We start from the raw sequence: 20,637 nt of genomic DNA on the forward strand, positions 1-20,637 counted from the left end.
GGGGCATAGCGAGCAGATCGAGGGACGTGATCGTTCCCCTCTATTCGACATTGGTGAGGCCTCATCTGGAGTACTGTGTCCAGTTTTGGGCCCCACACTACAAGAAGGATGTGGATAAATTGGAGAGAGTCCAGCGAAGGGCAACAAAAATGATTAGGGGACTGGAACACATGACTTATGAGGAGAGGCTGAGGGAGCTGACAGGTTTCAGAGTAGCAGCCGTGTTAGTCTGTATTCGCAAAAAGAAAAGGAGTACTTGTGGCACCTTAGAGACTAACCAATTTATTTGAGCATAAGCTTTCGTGAGCTACAATGAAGTGAGCTGTAGCTCAGGAAAGCTCATGCTCAAATAAATTGGTTAGTCTCTAAGGTGCCACAAGTCCTCCTTTTCTTTTTGAGGGAGCTGAGATTGTTTAGCCTGCAGAAGAGAAGAATGAGGGGGGATTTGATAGCTGCTTTCAACTACCTGAAAGGGGGTTCCAAAGAGGATGGCTCTAGACTGTTCTCAATGGTAGCAGATGACAGAACGAGGAGTAATGGTCTCAAGTTGCAGTGGGGGAGGTTTAGGTTGGATATTAGGAAAAACTTTTTCACTAAGAGGGTGGTGAAACACTGGAATGCGTTACCTAGGGAGGTGGTAGAATCTCCTTCCTTAGAGGTTTTTAAGGTCAGGCTTGACAAAGCCCTGGCTGGGATGATTTAACTGGGAATTGGTCCTGCTTTGAGCAGGGGGTTGGACTAGATGACCTTCTGGGGTCCCTTCCAACCCTGATATTCTATGATTCTATGAAGGCAGCGATGCGGCACGCCGTTGTGAATGGTGTGAGCACAGCTCCATGGCTGGTGATGGCCCTGGCCGGTGTGGCCGGGAGGTGACATGGGCTAGGCCCTGCCCTGTTTTTGCTCAGCTCTGTGACAGTCCCTGGCACTTGGAGGAGCCTCAGGCCTGCAGCACAGCGAAGACCTTGGGCAGCCGGCAGCTGTGACCCCGCAGTGACCGCCAGGCTGGCAAGCCCATTGTATAAATCACTGAGTGCCGCAGCGAGAGGCCTCCTGCAGACCTGAGCACTGCTGTCGGCTCCCGCGTGTCCGCAGGCCCCAGTGCAGCTCGCAGCCCGCAGGGGACGCTTGTCACTGGCACTAAGCCCCATTTGTCTGCAACACCAGGGTGAGTTCTGGGGCCAGGCTAGTCAGCGCCCACAGCTGGGGGCAGCTTTGCACTGTTCACCCACTGGGCTGGGCATGTCTCAAACCCTGGGTGCATAATTAGGTGCCTAACGGGGACCCGGCGCCCTTGCAGTGCTGGGCGCGGTTCCTGTGGCAGACCAGGCTGGTAAAGGGCGAGATATGGAGCAGGTGACGCTGACCCAGGGTCCAGGTTCCCTGCCCAGGGGGCCCAGCCGCTGAACAACAGCAGTGCAAGAACCATGAGGAGCTGGTGCCTTCTCTCCCAGGGTCCCTCTGGGGTTGGAGCCAAGGGCAGGGTTCTCCCAGCTCATCCATTCACAGACTGGCGTAGTGCCAGGCCATGAGTCACAGCTATGGGTGCCAGGAGCCTGCTGCAGCCATAGGCACTGGGCTTCCACGGCAGCCGCTGTATCCGCTGGCACCAGGAGCCATAGGTGCCAGGGGTGATGGGCTCTGGTGCCCACGCCAGCATAGCACGCGCTGATGCGCTTTGTCGACGTTAGCGAGACCAGGTGGGTGAGGAATATCGGTTATTGGCCAACCCCTGGTGCCGAGTGAGAGGCTTTCACGCGTACCCAGAGCTCTTCTCCAGGTCTGTGCTGGGCTAGTGAAAGCTGGTACCGCCCTGTCCCCGGGCGATGCTCTGGAACTGCTCCCTGCCAGGCAGGATGCTGGGGGAGCCTCCTCTCTGCGAGCAGCCTGTCCCCAGGGCAAGAAGCTCACACAGCCCACGGCAGGAACACGAGTCCGTGGAGCCCCTTGTGAACACAAGGCCTATTAGCCATTAGTGGTGTGGGAGCCAGCAGGGGGTTGGGTCCTTTACTGGCTGGGCCAAGCCGCACAGGCCAGGCTCCCAGGGCCGCTGGTCAAACAGCAGCGGCTGTAAACAGCTCCCACCCCGAGGCGCCAGGCGAGAGATGCTGTTGCACTGTCATGCCCAGGGGTAACTCCAGGCACCCAGCGCAGACCTGCAAGGCCAGCCCCGGAGCGAGACGTGGGCACTGCACACTGGCCGAAGGACACCACAGCCTGTGGACGGCACCAACCTGAGCTGGGGGCAGGCATGGGGGGGGGCATGGAGACATGCCAGTGAAGGGGGCCATGCATGTACCTGGAGGGACGGATGGACAGGCAGGCGGGTGCTGCACCTCTGCCATAGTGACCTGGGTACGCAGCAGGCCCCGGCACTGTGGTGGAAGCCCTCACAGATACCAGCTGTGACCAAGTGGGAATTGTTTGTAATATTTGGATGAAGCCTGTGCGTGCCTCAGTTTCCCCAACGTGCTGCAGGGCTCCCTAGTGGGTAGAAAGGGGGGTTCTCTGCAGCAGCTCAGAGCCACAGGTGTGACCGGCGCCCGCCCAGCTCTCTGGCCCTTCGGTCCCACAGGTGGACTGTCTGAGAAGACAATGGCAATCCAGTGGCTAGGACTTTGCTCCCGAGCCCCGAGTCCCGACCCCAGCACCCGCCAGCCAGGCCATGCGGGGACCTTGTGCCGGGGCCTGAGCTGAGGCCGGCCGGGAGGGGCTTTGCACCACCATTTCCCAGCCAGGCCCTGCAAGCCAGGACCCCGGGGCCAGGGCGGGGGGCAGGCAGAGCGCGAGGTGGTTATTCCCCCTCCCCAAGGTGGGTCTGTGCCCTTGGGGGGGCAATGCCCGGGCACCCCACGCTCATGCAGCCACTGGGCTCTGCCCCCGCTCCCAGCTGCCCTAGGGCAGCGCCCAGGAGGGGCTCCCCGGGGTGCAGGGGCCCTGCCAGGCCGGGGCTCCCCGCCCCGCTGCTCCGACCCGCCGAGCCCCCCCGCGCCAGCGGTTCACGAGGCGGACCGGGCGCCAGCTGGCGGGGGGGGGGGGAGCTGCGCTCGGTCCGCCTCGTGCACCGCTGGCGCGGGGGGGCCCGGGAGTCCTGCGCTCGGCGCCGGGATCCACCCCCCTTGAGACCCCCCCCAGCGCCGGGCTCCGCCCCCCCGGGCTCCCCCCAGCGCCGGGATCCGCCCCCCCTGGCCCCCCCCCAGAGCCGGGCTCGCCCCAGCGCCGGGATCCGCCCCCCCTGGCCCCCCAGAGCCGGGGTCCCCCCCCGGGCTCTCCCCAGCGCCGGGATCCGCCCCCCCTGGCCCCCCCCAGAGCCGGGCTCGCCCCAGCGCCGGGATCCGCCCCCCCGGGCCCCCCCCAGAGCCGGGCTCCCCCCAGCGCCGGGATCCGCCCCCCCGGGCCCCCCCCAGAGCCGGGCTCCCCCCCAGCGCCGGGATCCGCCCCCCCTGGCCCCCCCCCAGAGCCGGGCTCGCCCCAGCGCCGGGATCCGCCCCCCCGGGCCCCCCCCAGAGCCGGGCTCCCCCCAGCGCCGGGATCCGCCCCCCCGGGCCCCCCCAGAGCCGGGCTCCCCCCCAGCGCCGGGATCCGCCCCCCCGGGCCCCCCCAGAGCCGGGCTCCCCCCAGCGCCGGGATCCGCCCCCCCGGGCCCCCCCAGAGCCGGGCTCCCCCCAGCGCCGGGCTCCGCCCCCCCGGGCCCCCCCAGAGCCGGGCTCCCCCCAGCGCCGGGCTCCGCCCCCCCGGGCCCCCCCAGAGCCGGGCTCCCCCCAGCGCCGGGATCCGCCCCCCCGGGCCCCCCCAGAGCCGGGCTCCCCCCAGCGCCGGGATCCGCTCCCCCCCGCCCCCCGCCCCTGTTCCCAGCATCCGGGCCGCGCCGCGCAGGCTCAGCCCCGGTTCTGCGCCTCGCTCCGGGCTCCGGGCGCCGAGAAGCGGCTTCAGCACCAGGGACAGAGCCCGCCGGGCCCGCGCCGCGCCATGGCCAGCGAGGTGAGCGGGGGGCGCAGCCTGGGGGGCGGGGAGCGGGGGGCGGGGGGCGCAGGCCGGGCGGGGAGCGGGGAGCGGGGGGCGCAGCCTGGGGGGCGGGGAGCGGGGGGCGCAGGCCGGGCGGGGAGCGGGGGGCGCAGCCTGGGGGGCGGGGAGCGGGGGGCGCAGGCCGGGCGAGGTCCCCGGGCTCCGGACCGGGGGCGGGGGCTGCCGACACGGGACATCCGGCCGGCTTGTCCCTGAGCAAACCTGCATCTTGTCCCAGGGGCTGCCCGGAGCTGGGGGCGTCCCGGGGGCTGCCCGGAGCTGGGGGGGTCCCGGGGGCTGCCCGGAGCTGGGGGGGTCCTGGGGGCTACCCGGAGCTGGGGGAGGCATCCCAGGGGCTGCCCGGAGCTGGGGGGGTCCTGGGGGCTACCCGGAGCTGGGGGGGTCCCGGGGGCTGCCCGGAGCTGGTCCTCGTGTGCGCTGTGGCAAAGTGCCTGTTTCCTTGCACTCCCACAGCGGAGCCGGCAGCCCATTGCCCAGCCCAGCTGGTGCCTGCCTTCGCGACACCCTGCGACCTGTGCACCATCTGCCCGGCCCAATGGGCTGGAGCCACTTGGGGGCACGAGGGAGATGGGGTCAGCACAGCCCCCCATGGGCTGCTGTCTTTGGCCCCCACTCCCTCCCTTCCCAATTCCAGCTGTTGTCCTGCACCCATCCCTGGGGCGTCCCGGCGCCTTCCACAGAGAATCCACAGCAAGAGCCAAATCCCAGTGGGCTCCCTGCCTCTCTGGGTCACAGCTCAGCTGGGGAGGGGGAGTCAGCTGGGTCTGGTGGGTAGAGGGGGGGACAGTCAGTGGAGGGGATGTGGGGCAGTGTCTGGGCTGGGGGCACGAGGGGCAGTATTGGGGGCAGGGGCAGTATGAGGATAGAGGGGCCTGAGTCAAGGCTGGTGCAGCGGGGTGGGGGGGCAGGGGTGAGTGGGGCCTGAGTCAAGGCCGGGGCAGCGGGGTGGGGGGGCAGGGGTGAGAGGGGCCTGAGTCAAGGCCGGGGCAGCGGGGTGGGGGGGGCAGGGGTGAGAGGGGCCTGAGTCAAGGCCGGGGCAGCGGGGTGGGGGGGGCAGGGGTGAGAGGGGCCTGAGTCAAGGCCGGGGCAGCGGGGTGGGGGGGGCAGGGGTGAGAGGGGCCTGAGTCAAGGCCGGGGCAGCGGGGTGGGGGGGGCAGGGGTGAGAGGGGCCTGAGTCAAGGCCGGGGCAGCGGGGTGGGGGGGGCAGGGGTGAGAGGGGCCTGAGTCAAGGCCGGGGCAGCGGGGTGGGGGGGGCAGGGGTGAGAGGGGCCTGAGTCAAGGCCGGGGCAGCGGGGTGGGGGGGGCAGGGGTGAGAGGGGCCTGAGTCAAGGCCGGGGCAGCGGGGTGGGGGGGGCAGGGGTGAGAGGGGCCTGAGTCAAGGCCGGGGCAGCGGGGTGGGGGGGGCAGGGGTGAGAGGGGCCTGAGTCAAGGCCGGGGCAGCGGGGTGGGGGGGGCAGGGGTGAGAGGGGCCTGAGTCAAGGCCGGGGCAGCGGGGTGGGGGGGGCAGGGGTGAGAGGGGCCTGAGTCAAGGCCGGGGCAGCGGGGTGGGGGGGGCAGGGGTGAGAGGGGCCTGAGTCAAGGCCGGGGCAGCGGGGTGGGGGGGCAGGGGTGAGAGGGGCCTGAGTCAAGGCCGGGGCAGCGGGGTGGGGGGGCAGGGGTGAGAGGGGCCTGAGTCAAGGCCGGGGCAGCGGGGTGGGGGGGGCAGGGGTGAGAGGGGCCTGAGTCAAGACCGGGGCAGCGGGGTGGGGGGGCAGGGGTGAGAGGGGCCTGAGTCAAGGCCGGGGCAGCGGGGTGGGGGGGGCAGGGGTGAGAGGGGCCTGAGTCAAGGCCGGGGCAGCGGGGTGTGGGGGGCAGGGGTGAGAGGGGCCTGAGTCAAGGCCGGGGCAGCGGGGTGGGGGGGCAGGGGTGAGAGGGGCCTGAGTCAAGGCCGGGGCAGCGGGGTGGGGGGGCAGGGGTGAGAGGGGCATTCTTATGCAGGTGTCACTGCTGGGTGCTATGCCCCAGCTTTGGCCCAGTCTCTGGGAGGAGCCCGTCAGTGGGCCAGACCCTGAGGGGTCTCCCTCTTCCTCCAGGGTCAGCCCTGAGGCTTCACCACCTCCTTTGGCTGGACCTCCGGGGCTCCAGCCCCCCGCTCCCCACTGTGAGCTCTGCCCAGCGAGTCCCACCGAGCCAGGCCCTGGGGGGACACTTGTCCGCTCTACAGGGATTAATGCACCGCACGCAGCATCTGCAGTGACGCTCGCCCAGCGCTGGCAGAACGGGCGGGTTTATTCGATGCTTGGCCCCAGGGAGCCCAGAGCACGGGGAGCAGCGTCTGGTGCAGCCAGCTCAATCCCCCAGCCAAGCCGTGTGAGCTCCAGTCCCAGGCGCTGTCTCTGCCGGCCTTCGCCAGGCCCAGCAGAGAGCCCCAGCCTCTCCCAGAGCCCCCCATTAGTCCCTGCTGCCCCCCTCCGGGCAGGGCCACGCTGAGGGCACAGGATCCTCACTCCAGGGTCTCTGGGCTCCTGGGTGCTGGCGTTCTGCCCACCGGGGTTTCCAAGGTCCGCTCACATTTTCACTTGTGGGTCGGCCATGACCAGGCCATTCAGTGACCCGCTGTCTGCTCGCATCAACAGCTGTTGTCTGCCCTGGGAGCAAACGGAGCCCTTTCCCCATGGGGAGCCATGCAAAGCATAGAGGGAAACTGAGGCACGTAGGGATATTAAATATTACAGAAAACTCCCACTTTGTCATAGATGGGCTGTCCTTGCCCCTGGCTTGCAGAGTGAGTGTTTCCCCCTTGCTGGTCCCAGGCCTGGCCATGGAGCGGGGGGTCTCTTCCATGAGAGGGAGCAGCATCCAGGCTGAGGCCAGCTCCTTCCCCCAATGCTGACCCTTTAGCCAGGAGATAGGAGCACCTCAAAGACACCCTGCAAGATCCAGCCCCCTCCCCAAGCTGGGGCTAGGGCTGTGTCTGCAAGGGGCAGTAGAGGATGGAGGGGCGCTGGGGGGGGGCACCGAGCCCCTGAGTGCTGCTCGCTCCCCGTACAGTGGGGGTGGGAGTCTGGCTGCAGGGGCACCAGCTGGTAGGGAGGAGTGGTCTCTGCTCACTCTGGGCTGGAGGAAAGGCTTGTGCACCAGAAACAGGGGGAAGGAGCCACCCCAGCTAAGTGCTCTGGGAAAGCAAGGAGCCCTTCCCAAGTGCCAAGGCCGGCCTGTGGGCCATGGTGGGGCACAGGGGTGGTTTGTTGACACAGAGGACGTGCATTGGTCAAAGAGCCACAGGCCCAGTGCTATAGCCCCAGCTTTGGAAGAGTCTCTGGGAGCCCGTCAGTGGACCAGGCCCCTGGGGGTCCCACTCTTCCTTCCCCCAGGGTGGGCCACAAGGCTTCCCTGTCTCCTTTGGCTGGACGCTGTGCCTTTGGGCCTCCTGCTGCACCCCGTGAGCTCCATGCAGCGAGTTCAGCTGGGACAGACCCTGAGGGACACTCGTCCAGGCTTTGGGAGCCAGGCAGCTCCCTGCGCCAGCGGCTGCAGGGACACATGGGGTTTATTAGTGGCCTGGACACAGCACAGAAAGTCCTTGGTTAGCCCAGAGAAAAGGAAGTGACAGCCTAGTCCATCCTGCTCAGCACAGAGCCCAATCTCCGTCCCTCTGACCTCTCTTTGTCCCAGGTCAGATGTCCTGACTGCTTCCCATAGCCACCACTTAACTCCCACCTCACCCCCAGGCCTTTGTTCCCCAGCTGGGGGATGCGGTGCAGCCCCCCTCGGAGAGGTGGGAAGTCCATGTCTCTGGGGACTTGCTTGCTAGGGGTTTGTGTCCAGATGATTGGATTTGCCAGTCTTCTCAAGAGCTCCTGATCTTGGACCTAAGTCCCCAGAGAGCTGGACACCAGCCACACCTGTGTCTCTGAGCCACTGCAGAATGCAAACAACCCTCTCTACCCCGCCGGGTAGCCCTGCAGCATACAGGGAAACTGAGGCACACAGAGCCATCAGAAAATGATTACAGAACATTCTCATTTTGTCACCAAGAGGTATGGGGGGGGGGAAATCGGGGTGTGTGTGTGTGTGACAGCACCCACGGATTCACACTCTACACACCAGTGTAGCAATCTTTGTACAAAATGTGCCTCGTGAGGGGTCATTTGAAAACGAATAACTCACTGGTCAGGAACAGCCTGGGGAAAGGTTGCAGGACTCCGCCCTGGCTTGGAACATTGCCAGCACACGTGCAAACCTAGGTGTTGGACGCGTCTGTCCTCAGCACAGGCCTGTGGGGTCCCGCCGACCGCAGTAACCAGGGCCCGCGTGACAGCAGGGGCGGAGACGGCAGGAAACAGAACAAGCTGCATTTGAGCAGACACAAGGGGGGGAAGGAGCAGGGAGTGGCTGTGTTGCCGCCCTCCCCGTTGGGCTAACTGTTGCTCTGAGGGGTAACCGTCAGCAGATGCCGCTTCAAAGTCTCCCTGGCCTATGAAAGTGAGGGGCAGAGAACGCCAAGTTCCCGCCTTCACCAGGAAGACAAAGGCCTGGCACCTTTGGGCCGCAGGGCGCAGTCCTGCCCCAGGGGCGGGTCAGTCCCCACCAAGGGAAGCCAGGGGGACTGGCCTGGCCCTTGCTAGACTAAGTGGTAGCCTTTAGCTGTGAGTTTTCCGCGTCGTCGGCTGGTCACCACCTCTCGAGTAGCGTCACTGTTAATCTAACCCCGCAGCGCTGCGTGCGAAGGGCGCTGCTTGGGGACGCCCACTAGTGCACCATGCTGGGGAACAGTGACTCTGTGCGGGCGCAGGGAACTGGCCAGGGGTGGGCTGCGGCGTGTGTGCGGAGGGGGTACGGGGGGTGGGGGATGGGATGGGGTGTGTGCAGAGGGGGTACGGGGGGTGGGCTGCGGTGTGTGTGTGGAGGGGGTACAGGGGGTGGGGGATGGGATGGGGTGTGTGCAGAGGGGGTACGGGGGGTGGGCTGCAGTGCGTGTGTGGAGGGGGTAGGGGATGGGACGGCATGTGTGCAGAGGGAGTACGGGGGGTGTGCACAGGGGGTACAGGGGGTGGGGGATGGGACAGCGTGTGTGCAGAGGGGATACGGGGGGTGGAATGGGGTGTGTGCACAGGGGGTATGGGGGGTGGGGGATGGGATGGGGTGTGTGCAGAGGGAGTACGGGGGGTGGGATGGGGTGTGTGCAGAGGGGGTACAGGGGGTGGGGGGTGGGATGGGGTGTGTGCAGAGGGGGTACAGGGAGTGGGGGATGGGACGGGGTGTGTGCACAGGGGGTACAGGGGGTGGGGGATGGGATGGTGTATGTCACCCAGTCTTTGCCCCCCAGCCCGGGGCTGCAGTCCTGAGCTCTGCTCTGTGTCAGGACCCTCCTTCCCTTCCCCAGAGTCCTGCGGCAGCCCCCTCGCCCCGTCCCTGCCCCTGGGTAACCTGCCGCACACCTGTCCCCCCAGGCCCATGACCTGCAGGAGCTGCGGCGAAGCGCCTCGCTGGCCACCAAGGTCTTTGTGCAGCGGGACTACAGCGACGGGACCCTCTGCCAATTCCAGACCAAGTTCCCCCTGGAGCTGGACAGCCGGGTAGGAAGCACGGTGCCCTGCTGCGCTGGCAGGTGATGGGGGCTGGGGGGGCAGAGCAGGGCCCGGCAGAGCCTTGGGGCAAAGGCCCCTGTGACTGGAGTCCCAGGGGGGCCCTGCTGAGATGGCTCCGTTCAGGCAAACTGCACAGGCTGGGGCAGACAATCCCCCAACCTGATGGCTATTCTGCTACTTCGATGCACCAAGCCAGGGACAAAACAGCGGCTGCAACACCTCACTGGCTACCCGGAAGCCAACACACAGCTCCCTTCCAGCGACCCAGCCTTGGGCTCCCACCGCACCCCACACCCAACATCACGAGGGTTCCCGAAAATCTTGTTCATCCTATAAACAGTTCTACCAGTCCCAGAGGAGCAGACACATCACCCACCAGGCTCATGAGCATCTTAGACCCTGCCAAATGCACGCTGGCGGCCACCGCTTATTAACCAGACGAAAAGGTGTTACAAGAAAAGCGAGGGAGAGTCCTGGTTAAAGGAGCATTAAACATGCAGGCATGAGTCATAGGCCAATCCAGAATGGACCTGGGGCCCCTGACCAAGCTTAGGCAGATCTGAAGATAACAAGACCAGGGCCCAAGAATACTCTCTAAAGGTCTCTGGCAGGCTAAGACACCTCCTGGCTCCAGGGCTCCCTTGCGTGAAGAGTAGTAGATCGGAAGCAGAATTACCTGGTTCCTGTGTACACACAGGTAATGAGAAAAGGAGGACTTGTGGCACCTTAGAGACTAACCAATTTATTTGAGCATAAGCTTTCGTGAGCTACAGCTCACTTCATCGGATGCATACTGTGGAAAGTGTAGAAGATCTTTTTATACACACAAAGCATGAAAAAATACCTCCCCCCACCCCACTCTCCTGCTGGTAACAGCTTATCTAAAGTGACCACTCTCCTTACAATGTGTATGATAATCAAGGTGGGCCATTTCCAGCACAAATCCAGGGTTTAACAAGAACGTCTGGGGGGGTGGGGGGTAGGAAAAAACAAGGGGAAATAGGTTACCTTGCATAACGACTTAGCCACTCCCAGTCTCGATTCAAGCCTAAGTTAATTGTATCCAATTTGCAAGTGAATTCCAATTCAGCAGTCTCTCGCTGGAGTCTGGATTTGAAGTTTTTTTGTTGTAATATCGCAACTTTCATGTCTGTAATCGCGTGACCAGAGAGATTGAAGTGTTCTCCGACTGGTTTATGAATGTTATAATTCTTGACATCTGATTTGTGTCCATTTATTCTTTTACATAGAGACTGTCCAGTTTGACCAATGTACATGGCAGAGGGGCATTGCTGGCACATGATGGCATAGATCACATTGGTGGATGTGCAGGTGAATGAGCCTCTGATAGTGTGGCTGATGTTATTAGGCCCTGTGATGGGGTCCCCTGAATAGATATGTGGGCACAGTTGGCAACAGGCTTTGTTGCAAGGATAGGTTCCTGGGTTAGTGGTTCTGTTGTGTGGTATGTGGTTGTTGGTGAGTATTTCCTTCAGGTTGGGGGGCTGTCTGTAGGCAAGGACTGGCCTGTCTCCCAAGATTTGTGAGAGTGTTGGGTCATCCTTCAGGATAGGTTGTAGATCCTTGATGATGCGTTGGAGGGGTTTTAGTTGGGGGCTGAAGGTGACGGGTAGTGGCGTTCTGTTATTTTCTTTGTTAGGCCTGTCCTGTAGTGGGTGACTTCTGGGAACTCTTCTGGCTCTGTCAATCTGTTTCTTCACTTCCGCAGGTGGGTATTGTAGTTGTAAGAATGCTTGATAGAGATCTTGAAGGAGTTTGTCTCTGTCTGAGGGGTTGGAGCAAATGCGGTTGTATCGCAGAGTTTGGCTGTAGACGATGGATCGTGTGGTGTGGTCAGGGTGAAAGCTGGAGGCATGTAGATAGGAATAGCGGTCAGTAGGTTTCCGGTATAGGGTGGTGGTTATGTGACCATCGTTTATTAGCACTGTAGTGTCCAGGAAGTGGATCTCTTGTGTGGACTGGACCAGGCTGAGGTTGATGGTGGGATGGAAATTGTTGAAATCATGGTGGAATTCCTCAAGGGTTTCTTTTCCATGGGTCCAGATGATGAAGATGTCATCAATATAGCGCAAGTAGAGTAGGGGCTTTAGGGGACGAGAGCTGAGGAAACGTTGTTCTAAGTCAGCCATAAAAATGTTGGCATACTGTGGGGCCATGCGGTGCCGCTGATCTGAAGGTATACATTGTCCCCAAATGTAAAATAGTTATGGGTAAGGACAAAGTCACAAAATTCAGCCACCAGGTTAGCTGTGACATTATCGGGGATAGTGTTCTTGACGGCTTGTAGTCCATCTTTGTGTGGAATGTTGGTGTAGAGGGCTTCTACATCCATAGTGGCCAGGATGGTGTTATCAGGAAGATCACCGATGGATTGTAGTTTCCTCAGGAAGTCAGTGGTGTCTCAAAGGTAGCTGGGAGTGCTGGTAGCGTAGGGCCTGAGGAAGGAGTCTACATAGCCAGACAATCCTGCTGTCAGGGTGCCAATGCCTGAGATGATGGGGCGCCCAGGATTTCCAGGTTTATGGATCTTGGGTAGTAGATAGAATATCCCAGGTCGGGGTTCCAGGGGTGTGTCTGTGCGGATTTGATCTTGTGCTTTTTCAGGGAGTTTCTTGAGCAAATGCTGTAGTTTCTTTTGGTAACTCTCAGTGGGATCAGAGGGTAATGGCTTGTAGAAAGTGGTGTTGGAGAGCTGCCGAGCAGCCTCTTGTTCATATTCCGACCTATTCATGATGACAACAGCACCTCCTTTGTCAGCCTTTTTGTTTATGATGTCAGAGTTGTTTCTGAGGCAGCCTACAGACAGCCCCCCAACCTGAAGCAAATACTCACCAGCAACCACACACCACACAACAGAACCACTAACCCAGGAACCTATCCTTGCAACAAAGCCCATTGCCAGCTGTGCCCACATATCTATTCAGGGGACACCATCACAGGGCCTAATAACCACACTATCAGAGGCTCGTTCACCTGCACATCCACCAATGTGATCTATGCCATCATGTGCCAGCAATGCCCCTCTGCCATGTACATTGGTCAAACTGGACAGTCTCTACGTAAAAGAATAAATGGACATAAATCAGATGTCAAGAATTATAACATTCATAAACCAGTTGGAGAACACTTCAATCTCTCTGGTCACGCGATTACAGACATGAAAGTTGCGATATTACAACAAAAAAACTTCAAATCCAGACTCCAGCGAGAGACTGCTGAATTGGAATTCATTTGCAAATTGGATACAATTAACTTAGGCTTGAATAGAGACTGGGAGTGGCTAAGTTATTATGCAAGGTAACCTATTTTCCCTTGTTTTTTCCTACCCCCGCCCTAGACATTCTTGTTAAACCCTGGATTTGCGCTGGAAATGGCTCACCTTGATTATCATACACATTGTAAGGAGAGTGGTCACTTTAGATAAGCTATTACCAGCCCAAGAATGGGTTTGTTTGTGTGTGTGTGGGGGGGAGTGAGAAAACCTGGATTTGTGCTGGAAATGGTCCACCTTCATTATCATACACATTAGATAAGCTGTTACCAACAGGAGAGTGGGGTGGGGGGAGGTATTTTTTCATGCTTTGTGTGTATAAAAAGATCTTATACACTTTCCACGGTATGCATCCGATGAAGTGAGCTGTAGCTCACGAAAGCTCATGCTCAAATAAATTGGTTAGTCTCTAAGGTGCCACAAGTCCTCCTTTTCTTTTTGCGAATACAGACTAACATGGCTGTTACTCTGACACAGGTAATGAGTTGCATTGCTTAGCAGAAGGCGAGTGACCATTCCAGCGGTTCAGAGACCGTTGACTACAAACTTCCAAGCGAAATACAGCCAGTGACATTATTCCATTCAGGGTTGATCTAAATGTTACTATCCCCGTTTGACGTCTGACTCAATAGCTCAGTGACCGACAGGAGCCCCCCGTTTACATGGCTGACATCTAGCAAGGCATAAGGAAACACCCCCATAGCACCCACCCCCGATCCTGCAACAATGCAGGCTGCATTTCACAGCTCCAGTCTGCGTCCCAGGCTTTGTTAGTTGTTATCCGGAATGGCCCCTTTCACCACGGACATACTTCTCTGAGAGGCCTTTAAAGATTGGATTTGAGTCATTTAGCCTGCTTGCTGCTTCACCCTTTCTGGCCCTGCGTCACAGCCTATGACGAAGTGAGACTGTTCTTAAAGTTTCCTCTCGCGGGCTGGGCCTGGGGTCACAGCCCCGCTGAGCCCTGGCCCTGGTCGCTCCCTCCCTGCCATGGACTCACTTCCCAGCAGCGCCTCCGGACCAGGCAAACCTGGTTGGCAGCCGACCTGCCCTGCCTGTGTGTCCCCCGCCCCCAGCTGGGGTCTCAGCACCCCCCGTGCTCAGCGCTGCCCTTGCTGTCCCAGTGGGGGTAGGCAGCCAGCTCCCTGCTTTCCTCACTGCATCAGAGCCAGCGTGAGCCCCAATCCGGTGGGCAAGGGGGCAGGGAGCATCTCTCTGTCCCACCCAGCCCCAGGGGACTGGTTACAGGCAGGCAGGTAGCCTGAGCCTAGCCGCTCCTCCCCCTGCCAGCCAGGTCATCTGCATTGTCCAGAGGCGCTGCTGGGAAGTGAGTCCAGGGCAGGGAGGGAGCGACCAGGGCCAGGGCTCAGTGGGGCTGTGACCCCAGGCCCAGCCAGCGAGAGGAAACATTAAGAACAGCCCCACTTCGTCACACAGCCCCGCCCCCCGCTCCAGTTATTCCTGGTGTGGGCCTGGGGCCCGGAGGCTGTGTGGACTTGCGATCCCTGGGCAGGGCCGGCCAGTGGCTCTCTGGGAAGGGTCTCCCCCCAGCGAGCACAGATGCCAGTGTAGCCCTCAGATGGTGCCCATCATGAACCCCCAGGGTTGGTGCTCAGGAACAGCCCACAAAGGCCCCCTTCAGGGAGCCAGATCCTCCCAGGGGCTCGCTCTGTCACTAGGGGAAGCCCCTCGGCTTCACTGCCCTCTTGGACTGAGCCTTCAGCACCCCTGGGTCATGCTATGAGCTCCCTCCAAGGCGGCCTCCTGAGAGAGACTTGGACCCCCAAGGGGCGCAATGCCCCCCACCTCCAGCCCCTGCAGGGCCGCAGCCGGCACGGTTACAGCAGGAGGGTTATGAGGGGCGTGGAACAGAGCTAGGCAGGCCTTGGGTAGCACCGAGAGCAGGAAGTTACAGCCTGGCCCGTTCGGGTTCCCCAGAGCCCCAGCCAAGCAGTGTCCGCCCTCGGCTCCCGCTCTGTGTTCAGATTCCTGGCCAGCCCCAGTGGTACTCTTCTCAGCCCTTTGTCCAGCTGGTCACACCCGGCTGGCTTCCTGGTTAGTGGGGGCTCCAGGGTCGTTAGCAGCCAGCACGTAGCAAATGTCCCAGGGGTTGGGTTGGCCATTGTCTTCATGGGCCCCCTAGTGACCTGGCCCCCAAACCTGAGCCAGCCAGGAGCCATCCCCACCTTTGTAGTAACCGCCTTTCCCCACCACCGAGCTATCCATGCAGCACATAGGGGAAACTGAGGCACACACCGCATTCATACAAAATAATACAGAAAATTCCCACTTTGGCACATCCCCCGACAAGAGCTGCACCCACAGCCATGGGGTCTGGGCTGGTGGCAGCTGCCCAGGCTCACGCTGGGCCAGGTCCTGGATGTGCCCAAATGTCTGTGTGCATATGCCCTGGATCTGTGTGTGTGCAAACTCATGGGGGTGGGGAGGTACCCGCCCAGGTGTCTGTGTGCATGTGTATGGGGGGCTTCGTTCTCCTGAGGGGCTCCCTATGGGGCACCGTGCTGGCTGTTCCCTGGGTCCCTGCAGAGTGCCTACTAGCTGAGCTGGTCTGTCTGTGGTCGGGGGGACAGGTGGGGTCCTTCAGGGTCAGCTCACTGGGATGCTCACGATGCCCCAGCCGCTGCTGCAGGGCATGGGCTGAGTGTGGGCAGGGGCTCCCAGTGCCGGCTGGCGGAGCCCCGTGTGACCCCCAACGCCCTCACCCGGGTTTCTCTCCCCAGCTCGAGCGGCAGCTCTTTGAGGAGACAGTGAAGACCCTCAATGGCTTCTACGCCGAGGCCGAGAAGATCGGGGGCAGCTCCTACCTGGAGGGGTGCCTGGCCTGTGCCACGGCCTACTTCATCTTCCTCTGCATGGAGACCCACTACGAGAAGGTACGGCCGGCACCTGGGGCCCCCATCTGCCACTGGGTCAGCCCGGCGAAATGCAGGGACAATTGCAGGCCCCAGCAGTGCCCTCCCCCCACCCCCCAGGCCTGGGCTCCCCTGGGTCCCGTTCCACAGGGGGCAATGGCCTTATTCTCTGTGGTGACCCCCTCGCTCCTCCCTGGCAGGGTCCCCAGGCGGCTCGGAAGGGAAATTCTCCCCGGGTACCCTGCCGTGCCAGCCAGCCGGAGCCTCCCCAGGCATTAACCCCCGAGGGAGAGTGGACCCCTGAGAGGGGCTGTCGCACTGAAGGGGGCTCCCCCCACGGGGCCAAGAGTGGGCACGGCCTGTGAGTCTGTACACGTGGGAACACTTTTAATGGTGGTGCTGAAAGGCAGCCCCCTTACCCCTGTCCGTGCCCCCGTCAGAGCTGGGGCCAGGAGCAGGGCTGTGTCTCTGGGTGGGGGACCCAGACAGGAGTGAGGGGGCTGGGGCTGGGCGCAGGACCAGTAGTGGAGCCGCTTGCGCGGGGCTGGGAGCCGGCACCCTGGGTGCCGGGTGTCACGGAGTCCCTGGGCGATGCTCTGGAAGGGCTCCCTACGAAGCCAGGCAGGACTCTGGGGAAGTCTCCTCTCTGGGAGCAGCCTGTCTCCAGGGCACACAGCTCACCCGGCTTCCACCTTCCTGGGTCTGACCTCGGAGCATTCAGCATCCTCTGCCCCTCCGTGCGCTTCCCACAGTGAGTCCGCCCAGGCGGGGTCCTGGGGAAGCCAGAGGGTCCTGCCCCCCAACTCCGCAGTCAGATGGGACTCTCAGCCAGCCAGTAAAACAGAAGGTTTATTAGACGGCAGGAACATGGTCTAACACAGAGCTTGTAGGTGCAGAGAACGGGACCCCTCAGCTGGGTCCATTCTGGGGGGCAGGGAGCCAGACAACCACGTCTGCCCTTCACTCCATGTCCCAGCCAGCCCCAAACTGAAAATCCCTCCAGCCCCTCCTCCTCTGGGCTTTGTCCCTTTCCTGGGCCAGGAGGTCACCGTATTCCTTTGTTCTCCAACCCTTTAGCTCTCGCCTTGCAGGGGGGAAGGGCCCAGGCCATCAGTGGCCAGGAAACAGGGTGTTGGCCATTGTCTGTGTCCAGACCCCTGCACACACCTGCCCTCTAGGGCTCTGCAATGATCATACACCCTTACCCCACCCCCTAGATACTTAAGAACTGCCTAGAGGAAACTGAGGCACCCCCACACTATTCAGAGGAAACATTAAGAACAGTCCCTTTTCATCACACGGGGCTGGGAGCCCGCATGCAGGGCCAGGAGCAGAGCCGCGTGTAAAACCTGGGGGTGCCGCACTATGTTCCCTCTCATTTTTCCATCCACATGCAAATGAATTTTGTTACGTGCAGCACCAATAAGGAGGTGATGCCGAGGTCTGGGGGCCATTGTGACTTCCTCGGACTGTGTGGGAAAGTCGGGGGAAAGCTGCCCTATGGGCAGAGATTAGTAGTCGTTAGTAGCAAGTGCCACGGTAAGAAAGGCTCTCCTAGAGTTGCATAAAATAATGAATGGGACGGAGAAGGTGAACTGGGAGCTCCTCTTCACCCTCTCGACACGGACCAAGGTGGCATTCAATCACAGTGAAAAGCAACACGTCCAAAACGGCGAGAGAGACATTTTTTAACATCATGAATCACTGGCGTGTGGAACTCACTGCCAGCCATGCCACCTGTACACCAGCCTTTCTAAGCGTTCACAACAGGAGGACGTGTTCATCAGAATAATACCCCATCAGCAAGGCTCCACAGAGAGACCCTGCGGCTACCTGCCGCAGGTGGGAGACGAATAGTACCAATTACTTTCCTTTCTGCAGCTCCCGCCCCTTTGCCCCCATCTCCGGCCCAGCAGCTCACTGGGTCGGAGACTACACTAAGCACAGGAAACAGTGCAGGCCGGTGCCCTGAGCCGAATGCTCGAGCGTCTCCGCTCAAGATGAAAAGGAATGGACCTTTCTCCAGCAGCCCCGTCTCCCATAGAGACAAGAAATACTCTCCTCCCCCAGCCTCAGAAAGACAGCCCCAAGAGTGTGAGTAGGCCTGAGGGACAGTGTGTGTGAACAGAAGTGCGGGGAAGTGAGTGTGAGCGGATCTGGGGGTGTGCAGGGAAGTGAGTGTGAGCGGATCTGGGGGTGTGCGGGGAAGTGAGTGTGAGCGGATCTGGGGGTGTGCAGGGAAGTGAGTGTGAGCGGATCTGGGGGTGTGCGGGGAAGTGAGTGTGAGCGGATCTGGGGGTGTGCGGGGAAGTGAGTGTGATGTCACCAGCCCCTTTGCACAGACGGAGGGCTTGCACTAACACTATTAGTCTCGAACAGAGGCTTTATGACCAAGGAGTCTGGTCCCCAAGTGCAGCGCACAGAGGTCTGGCAATTTTTCTCAGGGAAAGAAACAAGGTATTTCTTGCAATGTGCTGGTGAGTTTTACAGATAGTGTTGGTTTCTAGGGTCCGGCTGCGGGAGCAGCAGGAAGTTTCCAGGCTGGTAACTAACGTCAGCTCCAAGAGCCAGTCGGATGTTAACGTAAATGGCAATGGTTAATACGCTGTGCATAGTGCTGCTGAGGGAGACCTCTCTCCCCCCGTAGAGCTGCACGCCCCAAGCTCCCCCAAGCCCCATCACAGCCCACCTCACCCCACCGCCCCCACCCACCCTACACATCCGCCTGGAGCACAGCCCTTGATGGCCTCCGGGGCAGCCACGCCCTTAGCGGGACCCGGGTGCTGCGGCAGCCCTGCACCTTTGGCGCCCCGCCGGCATCCCCAGGAATCACACGAACACCCAGTGCAGTCACGGCGTACTGACCGCACCCTGCCAGGGAGAACACCCCTGCCAGGGCCATGAGCCCACGCCGCCCCAGCCACCAGTGACATGCGGTGGTCCTTGGGCCGCGTGCTCCTGGGGCCCGGGCCTGTGACCGCCCTGCCCCATGCAGCAGAGCAGCCTGGCTGCATGAGACTTGCGGGGGACGAGGCAGCCGGTGACACAGTCCCCCAACCCTTACCCCGCCCTGAAGGCACAGAGCAGGGAGCTGGGGTCTCCCAAGGGTGGTTACTCAGCGAGGGCCGCTCGGGCTCTGAGAGGGGGCTGGGGGCTGCAGACGGCTCCCTCATCACACAGGCATCAGGTTGGTGCTGGGCCCGGCTTGCCCTCCCCACAAGGGGCGCAGATTGCAACAGCCCCTGCCCCCAAGCTCGGCCCTGCGCCCCCAGGCGGCAGCCCTGCGAGCCCCAGAGCAGCGGGACTCGGGGTGACTGGTCTGGGCAGGTGCCGGGGAGGGGGAACTCAGCCCAGCAAAGCTCTGCACTGGGGATCCCCTTGGGCAGGGAAAGGCCCAGCTCAGGGGTGTTGCTGCCAAGCACCCCAGCTCTCAGGCCCGTGTGCGCCCTGGGACTCACCGGCTGCCTGGCCCTGGCTCCAGAACCCCAGACTGGCTTCTCCCGGTCCCAGCACTCTAAGAAGCCAGCTCTTATTCCTGGGCCGTCACCAGCCAATGGTTTGACTCTGCCCCCGCCTTCCCCTCAGACATTGCCCCTCCTCTGAGCAGGCGGCTGGGAGCCAGGACTCCTGGGTTCTAGCCCAGCTCTGGGAGAGGGGTGGGTTCTAGTGGTTAGAGTGGGGCGGGGCTGGGAGCCAGGACGCCTGGGTTCTAGCCCAGCTCTGCCCCTGACTGTGACCGTGGGCCTGTGCTCCCCGCTCCCTGTTCCCCAGGATCTCCTCCTTTCCCAAAGGGGCAGTGACCCGCCCCCAGAGGCTGTTGCTGTGGGGCAGGCGCAGTGGGGCGGGCGTGCTGGTTAGCATCAGTGAGAGCCAGCACAGCCAAAGGGCCCGATCCCCTGCCAGGGAGGGCCGCAGGCTGGTGCCCCGGGCCAGGGAGTCACTGGGTGCACCCGGGCCTGCGGGTGCTGACTGGGTGCCCGGGGCGGTGGGCCCTGACGGGCTGTCCCCTTTGCCCTCGCAGGTGCTGAAGAAGATCGCCAAGTACATCCAGGAGCAGAACGAGCAGGTCTACGCGCCACGGGGCCTGCTGCTCACCGACCCCGTGGAGCGGGGCATGCGGGTCGTATCCTCCTGGGCTGGCTGGGCGGGTGGGCATGGGGCAGGGAAGAGGGGCATGGCTGAGCCTGGCGGGACGGGCGTGGGCACAGCGTGATGCTCTTACAGTGGTGTGTACGGCTGCCGCAGACAGGCCCCTCTCTGCAACGCCAGCCCTGCCCCGAGCCCCCGACCAGGCCCCAGTCGGGGTGGCGAGGGGCTGGAGGGCCCTGGCTGACCTCAGAAGTGGGAGCAGAGACGGGCACCGCCCTGCCTGCCCTCCCCCTGCCCAGCAGCCCTTGCCCGGCTGTCGGTCCTTAGCCGGGGCCCAGATCGAGATCTCCATCTACGAGGACAGATGCAGCAGCCGCAGCAGCAGCAGCCGCAGCAGCAGCAGCGGGGGCGGAGGGGGGCGGTGACTGGCAGCGAGCCCCTGCGGGGACCTGCACTGCCGGGACCAAGGCCTCGCCGAGCTGGGCCGGCTGCGGTACCAGAGCACCCGGTTCTGAGCAGGGCGGGGCGGGCGGCCGCTGGGGGGACCCCCGCGGAGACCTGCTGCCGGAGCGGGGGCGAGGGCGCCTCGGGCGAGCCCCCTGGGGCCCCTCGGCCACTGGCCCAGCCCAGAGCCAATGGCCCTGTGCCAGGACTTGCCCCCGCCCATGCCCTGGGCAGTGCCGCCTGGGGCCTCCCCCTCCCATGAAGCCAGGAGCTGAGGGAGCTGCAGAGGGGCAGCGGGGTGAGCGTGATCGGGGGTCTCCAGCTCGCGCGGAGCAGCCTCCCG

At 62.3% G+C, this 20,637-nt stretch overlaps 1 protein-coding gene across 1 annotated transcript; it reads left to right on the forward strand.

Annotated features, from left to right (window-relative positions):
• The first annotated feature begins 3,873 nt into the window (after positions 1-3,873).
• GOLGA7B (golgin A7 family member B) lies at positions 3,874-20,403 on the forward strand. Its single transcript, XM_084635311.1, has 5 exons — positions 3,874-3,981; positions 9,459-9,584; positions 15,630-15,782; positions 19,783-19,884; positions 20,189-20,403. Exons 1-5 carry the CDS (start codon positions 3,970-3,972, stop codon positions 20,273-20,275), a joined length of 480 nt encoding a protein of 159 aa, XP_084491437.1. The 5' UTR covers positions 3,874-3,969; the 3' UTR covers positions 20,276-20,403.
• Positions 20,404-20,637: the final 234 nt, after the last annotated feature.

This window comes from Lepidochelys olivacea (assembly GCF_965140295.1).
Source record: "Lepidochelys olivacea isolate rLepOli2 genome assembly, chromosome: 7".
In the NCBI taxonomy this organism is placed as follows: Eukaryota; Metazoa; Chordata; order Testudines; family Cheloniidae; genus Lepidochelys; species Lepidochelys olivacea.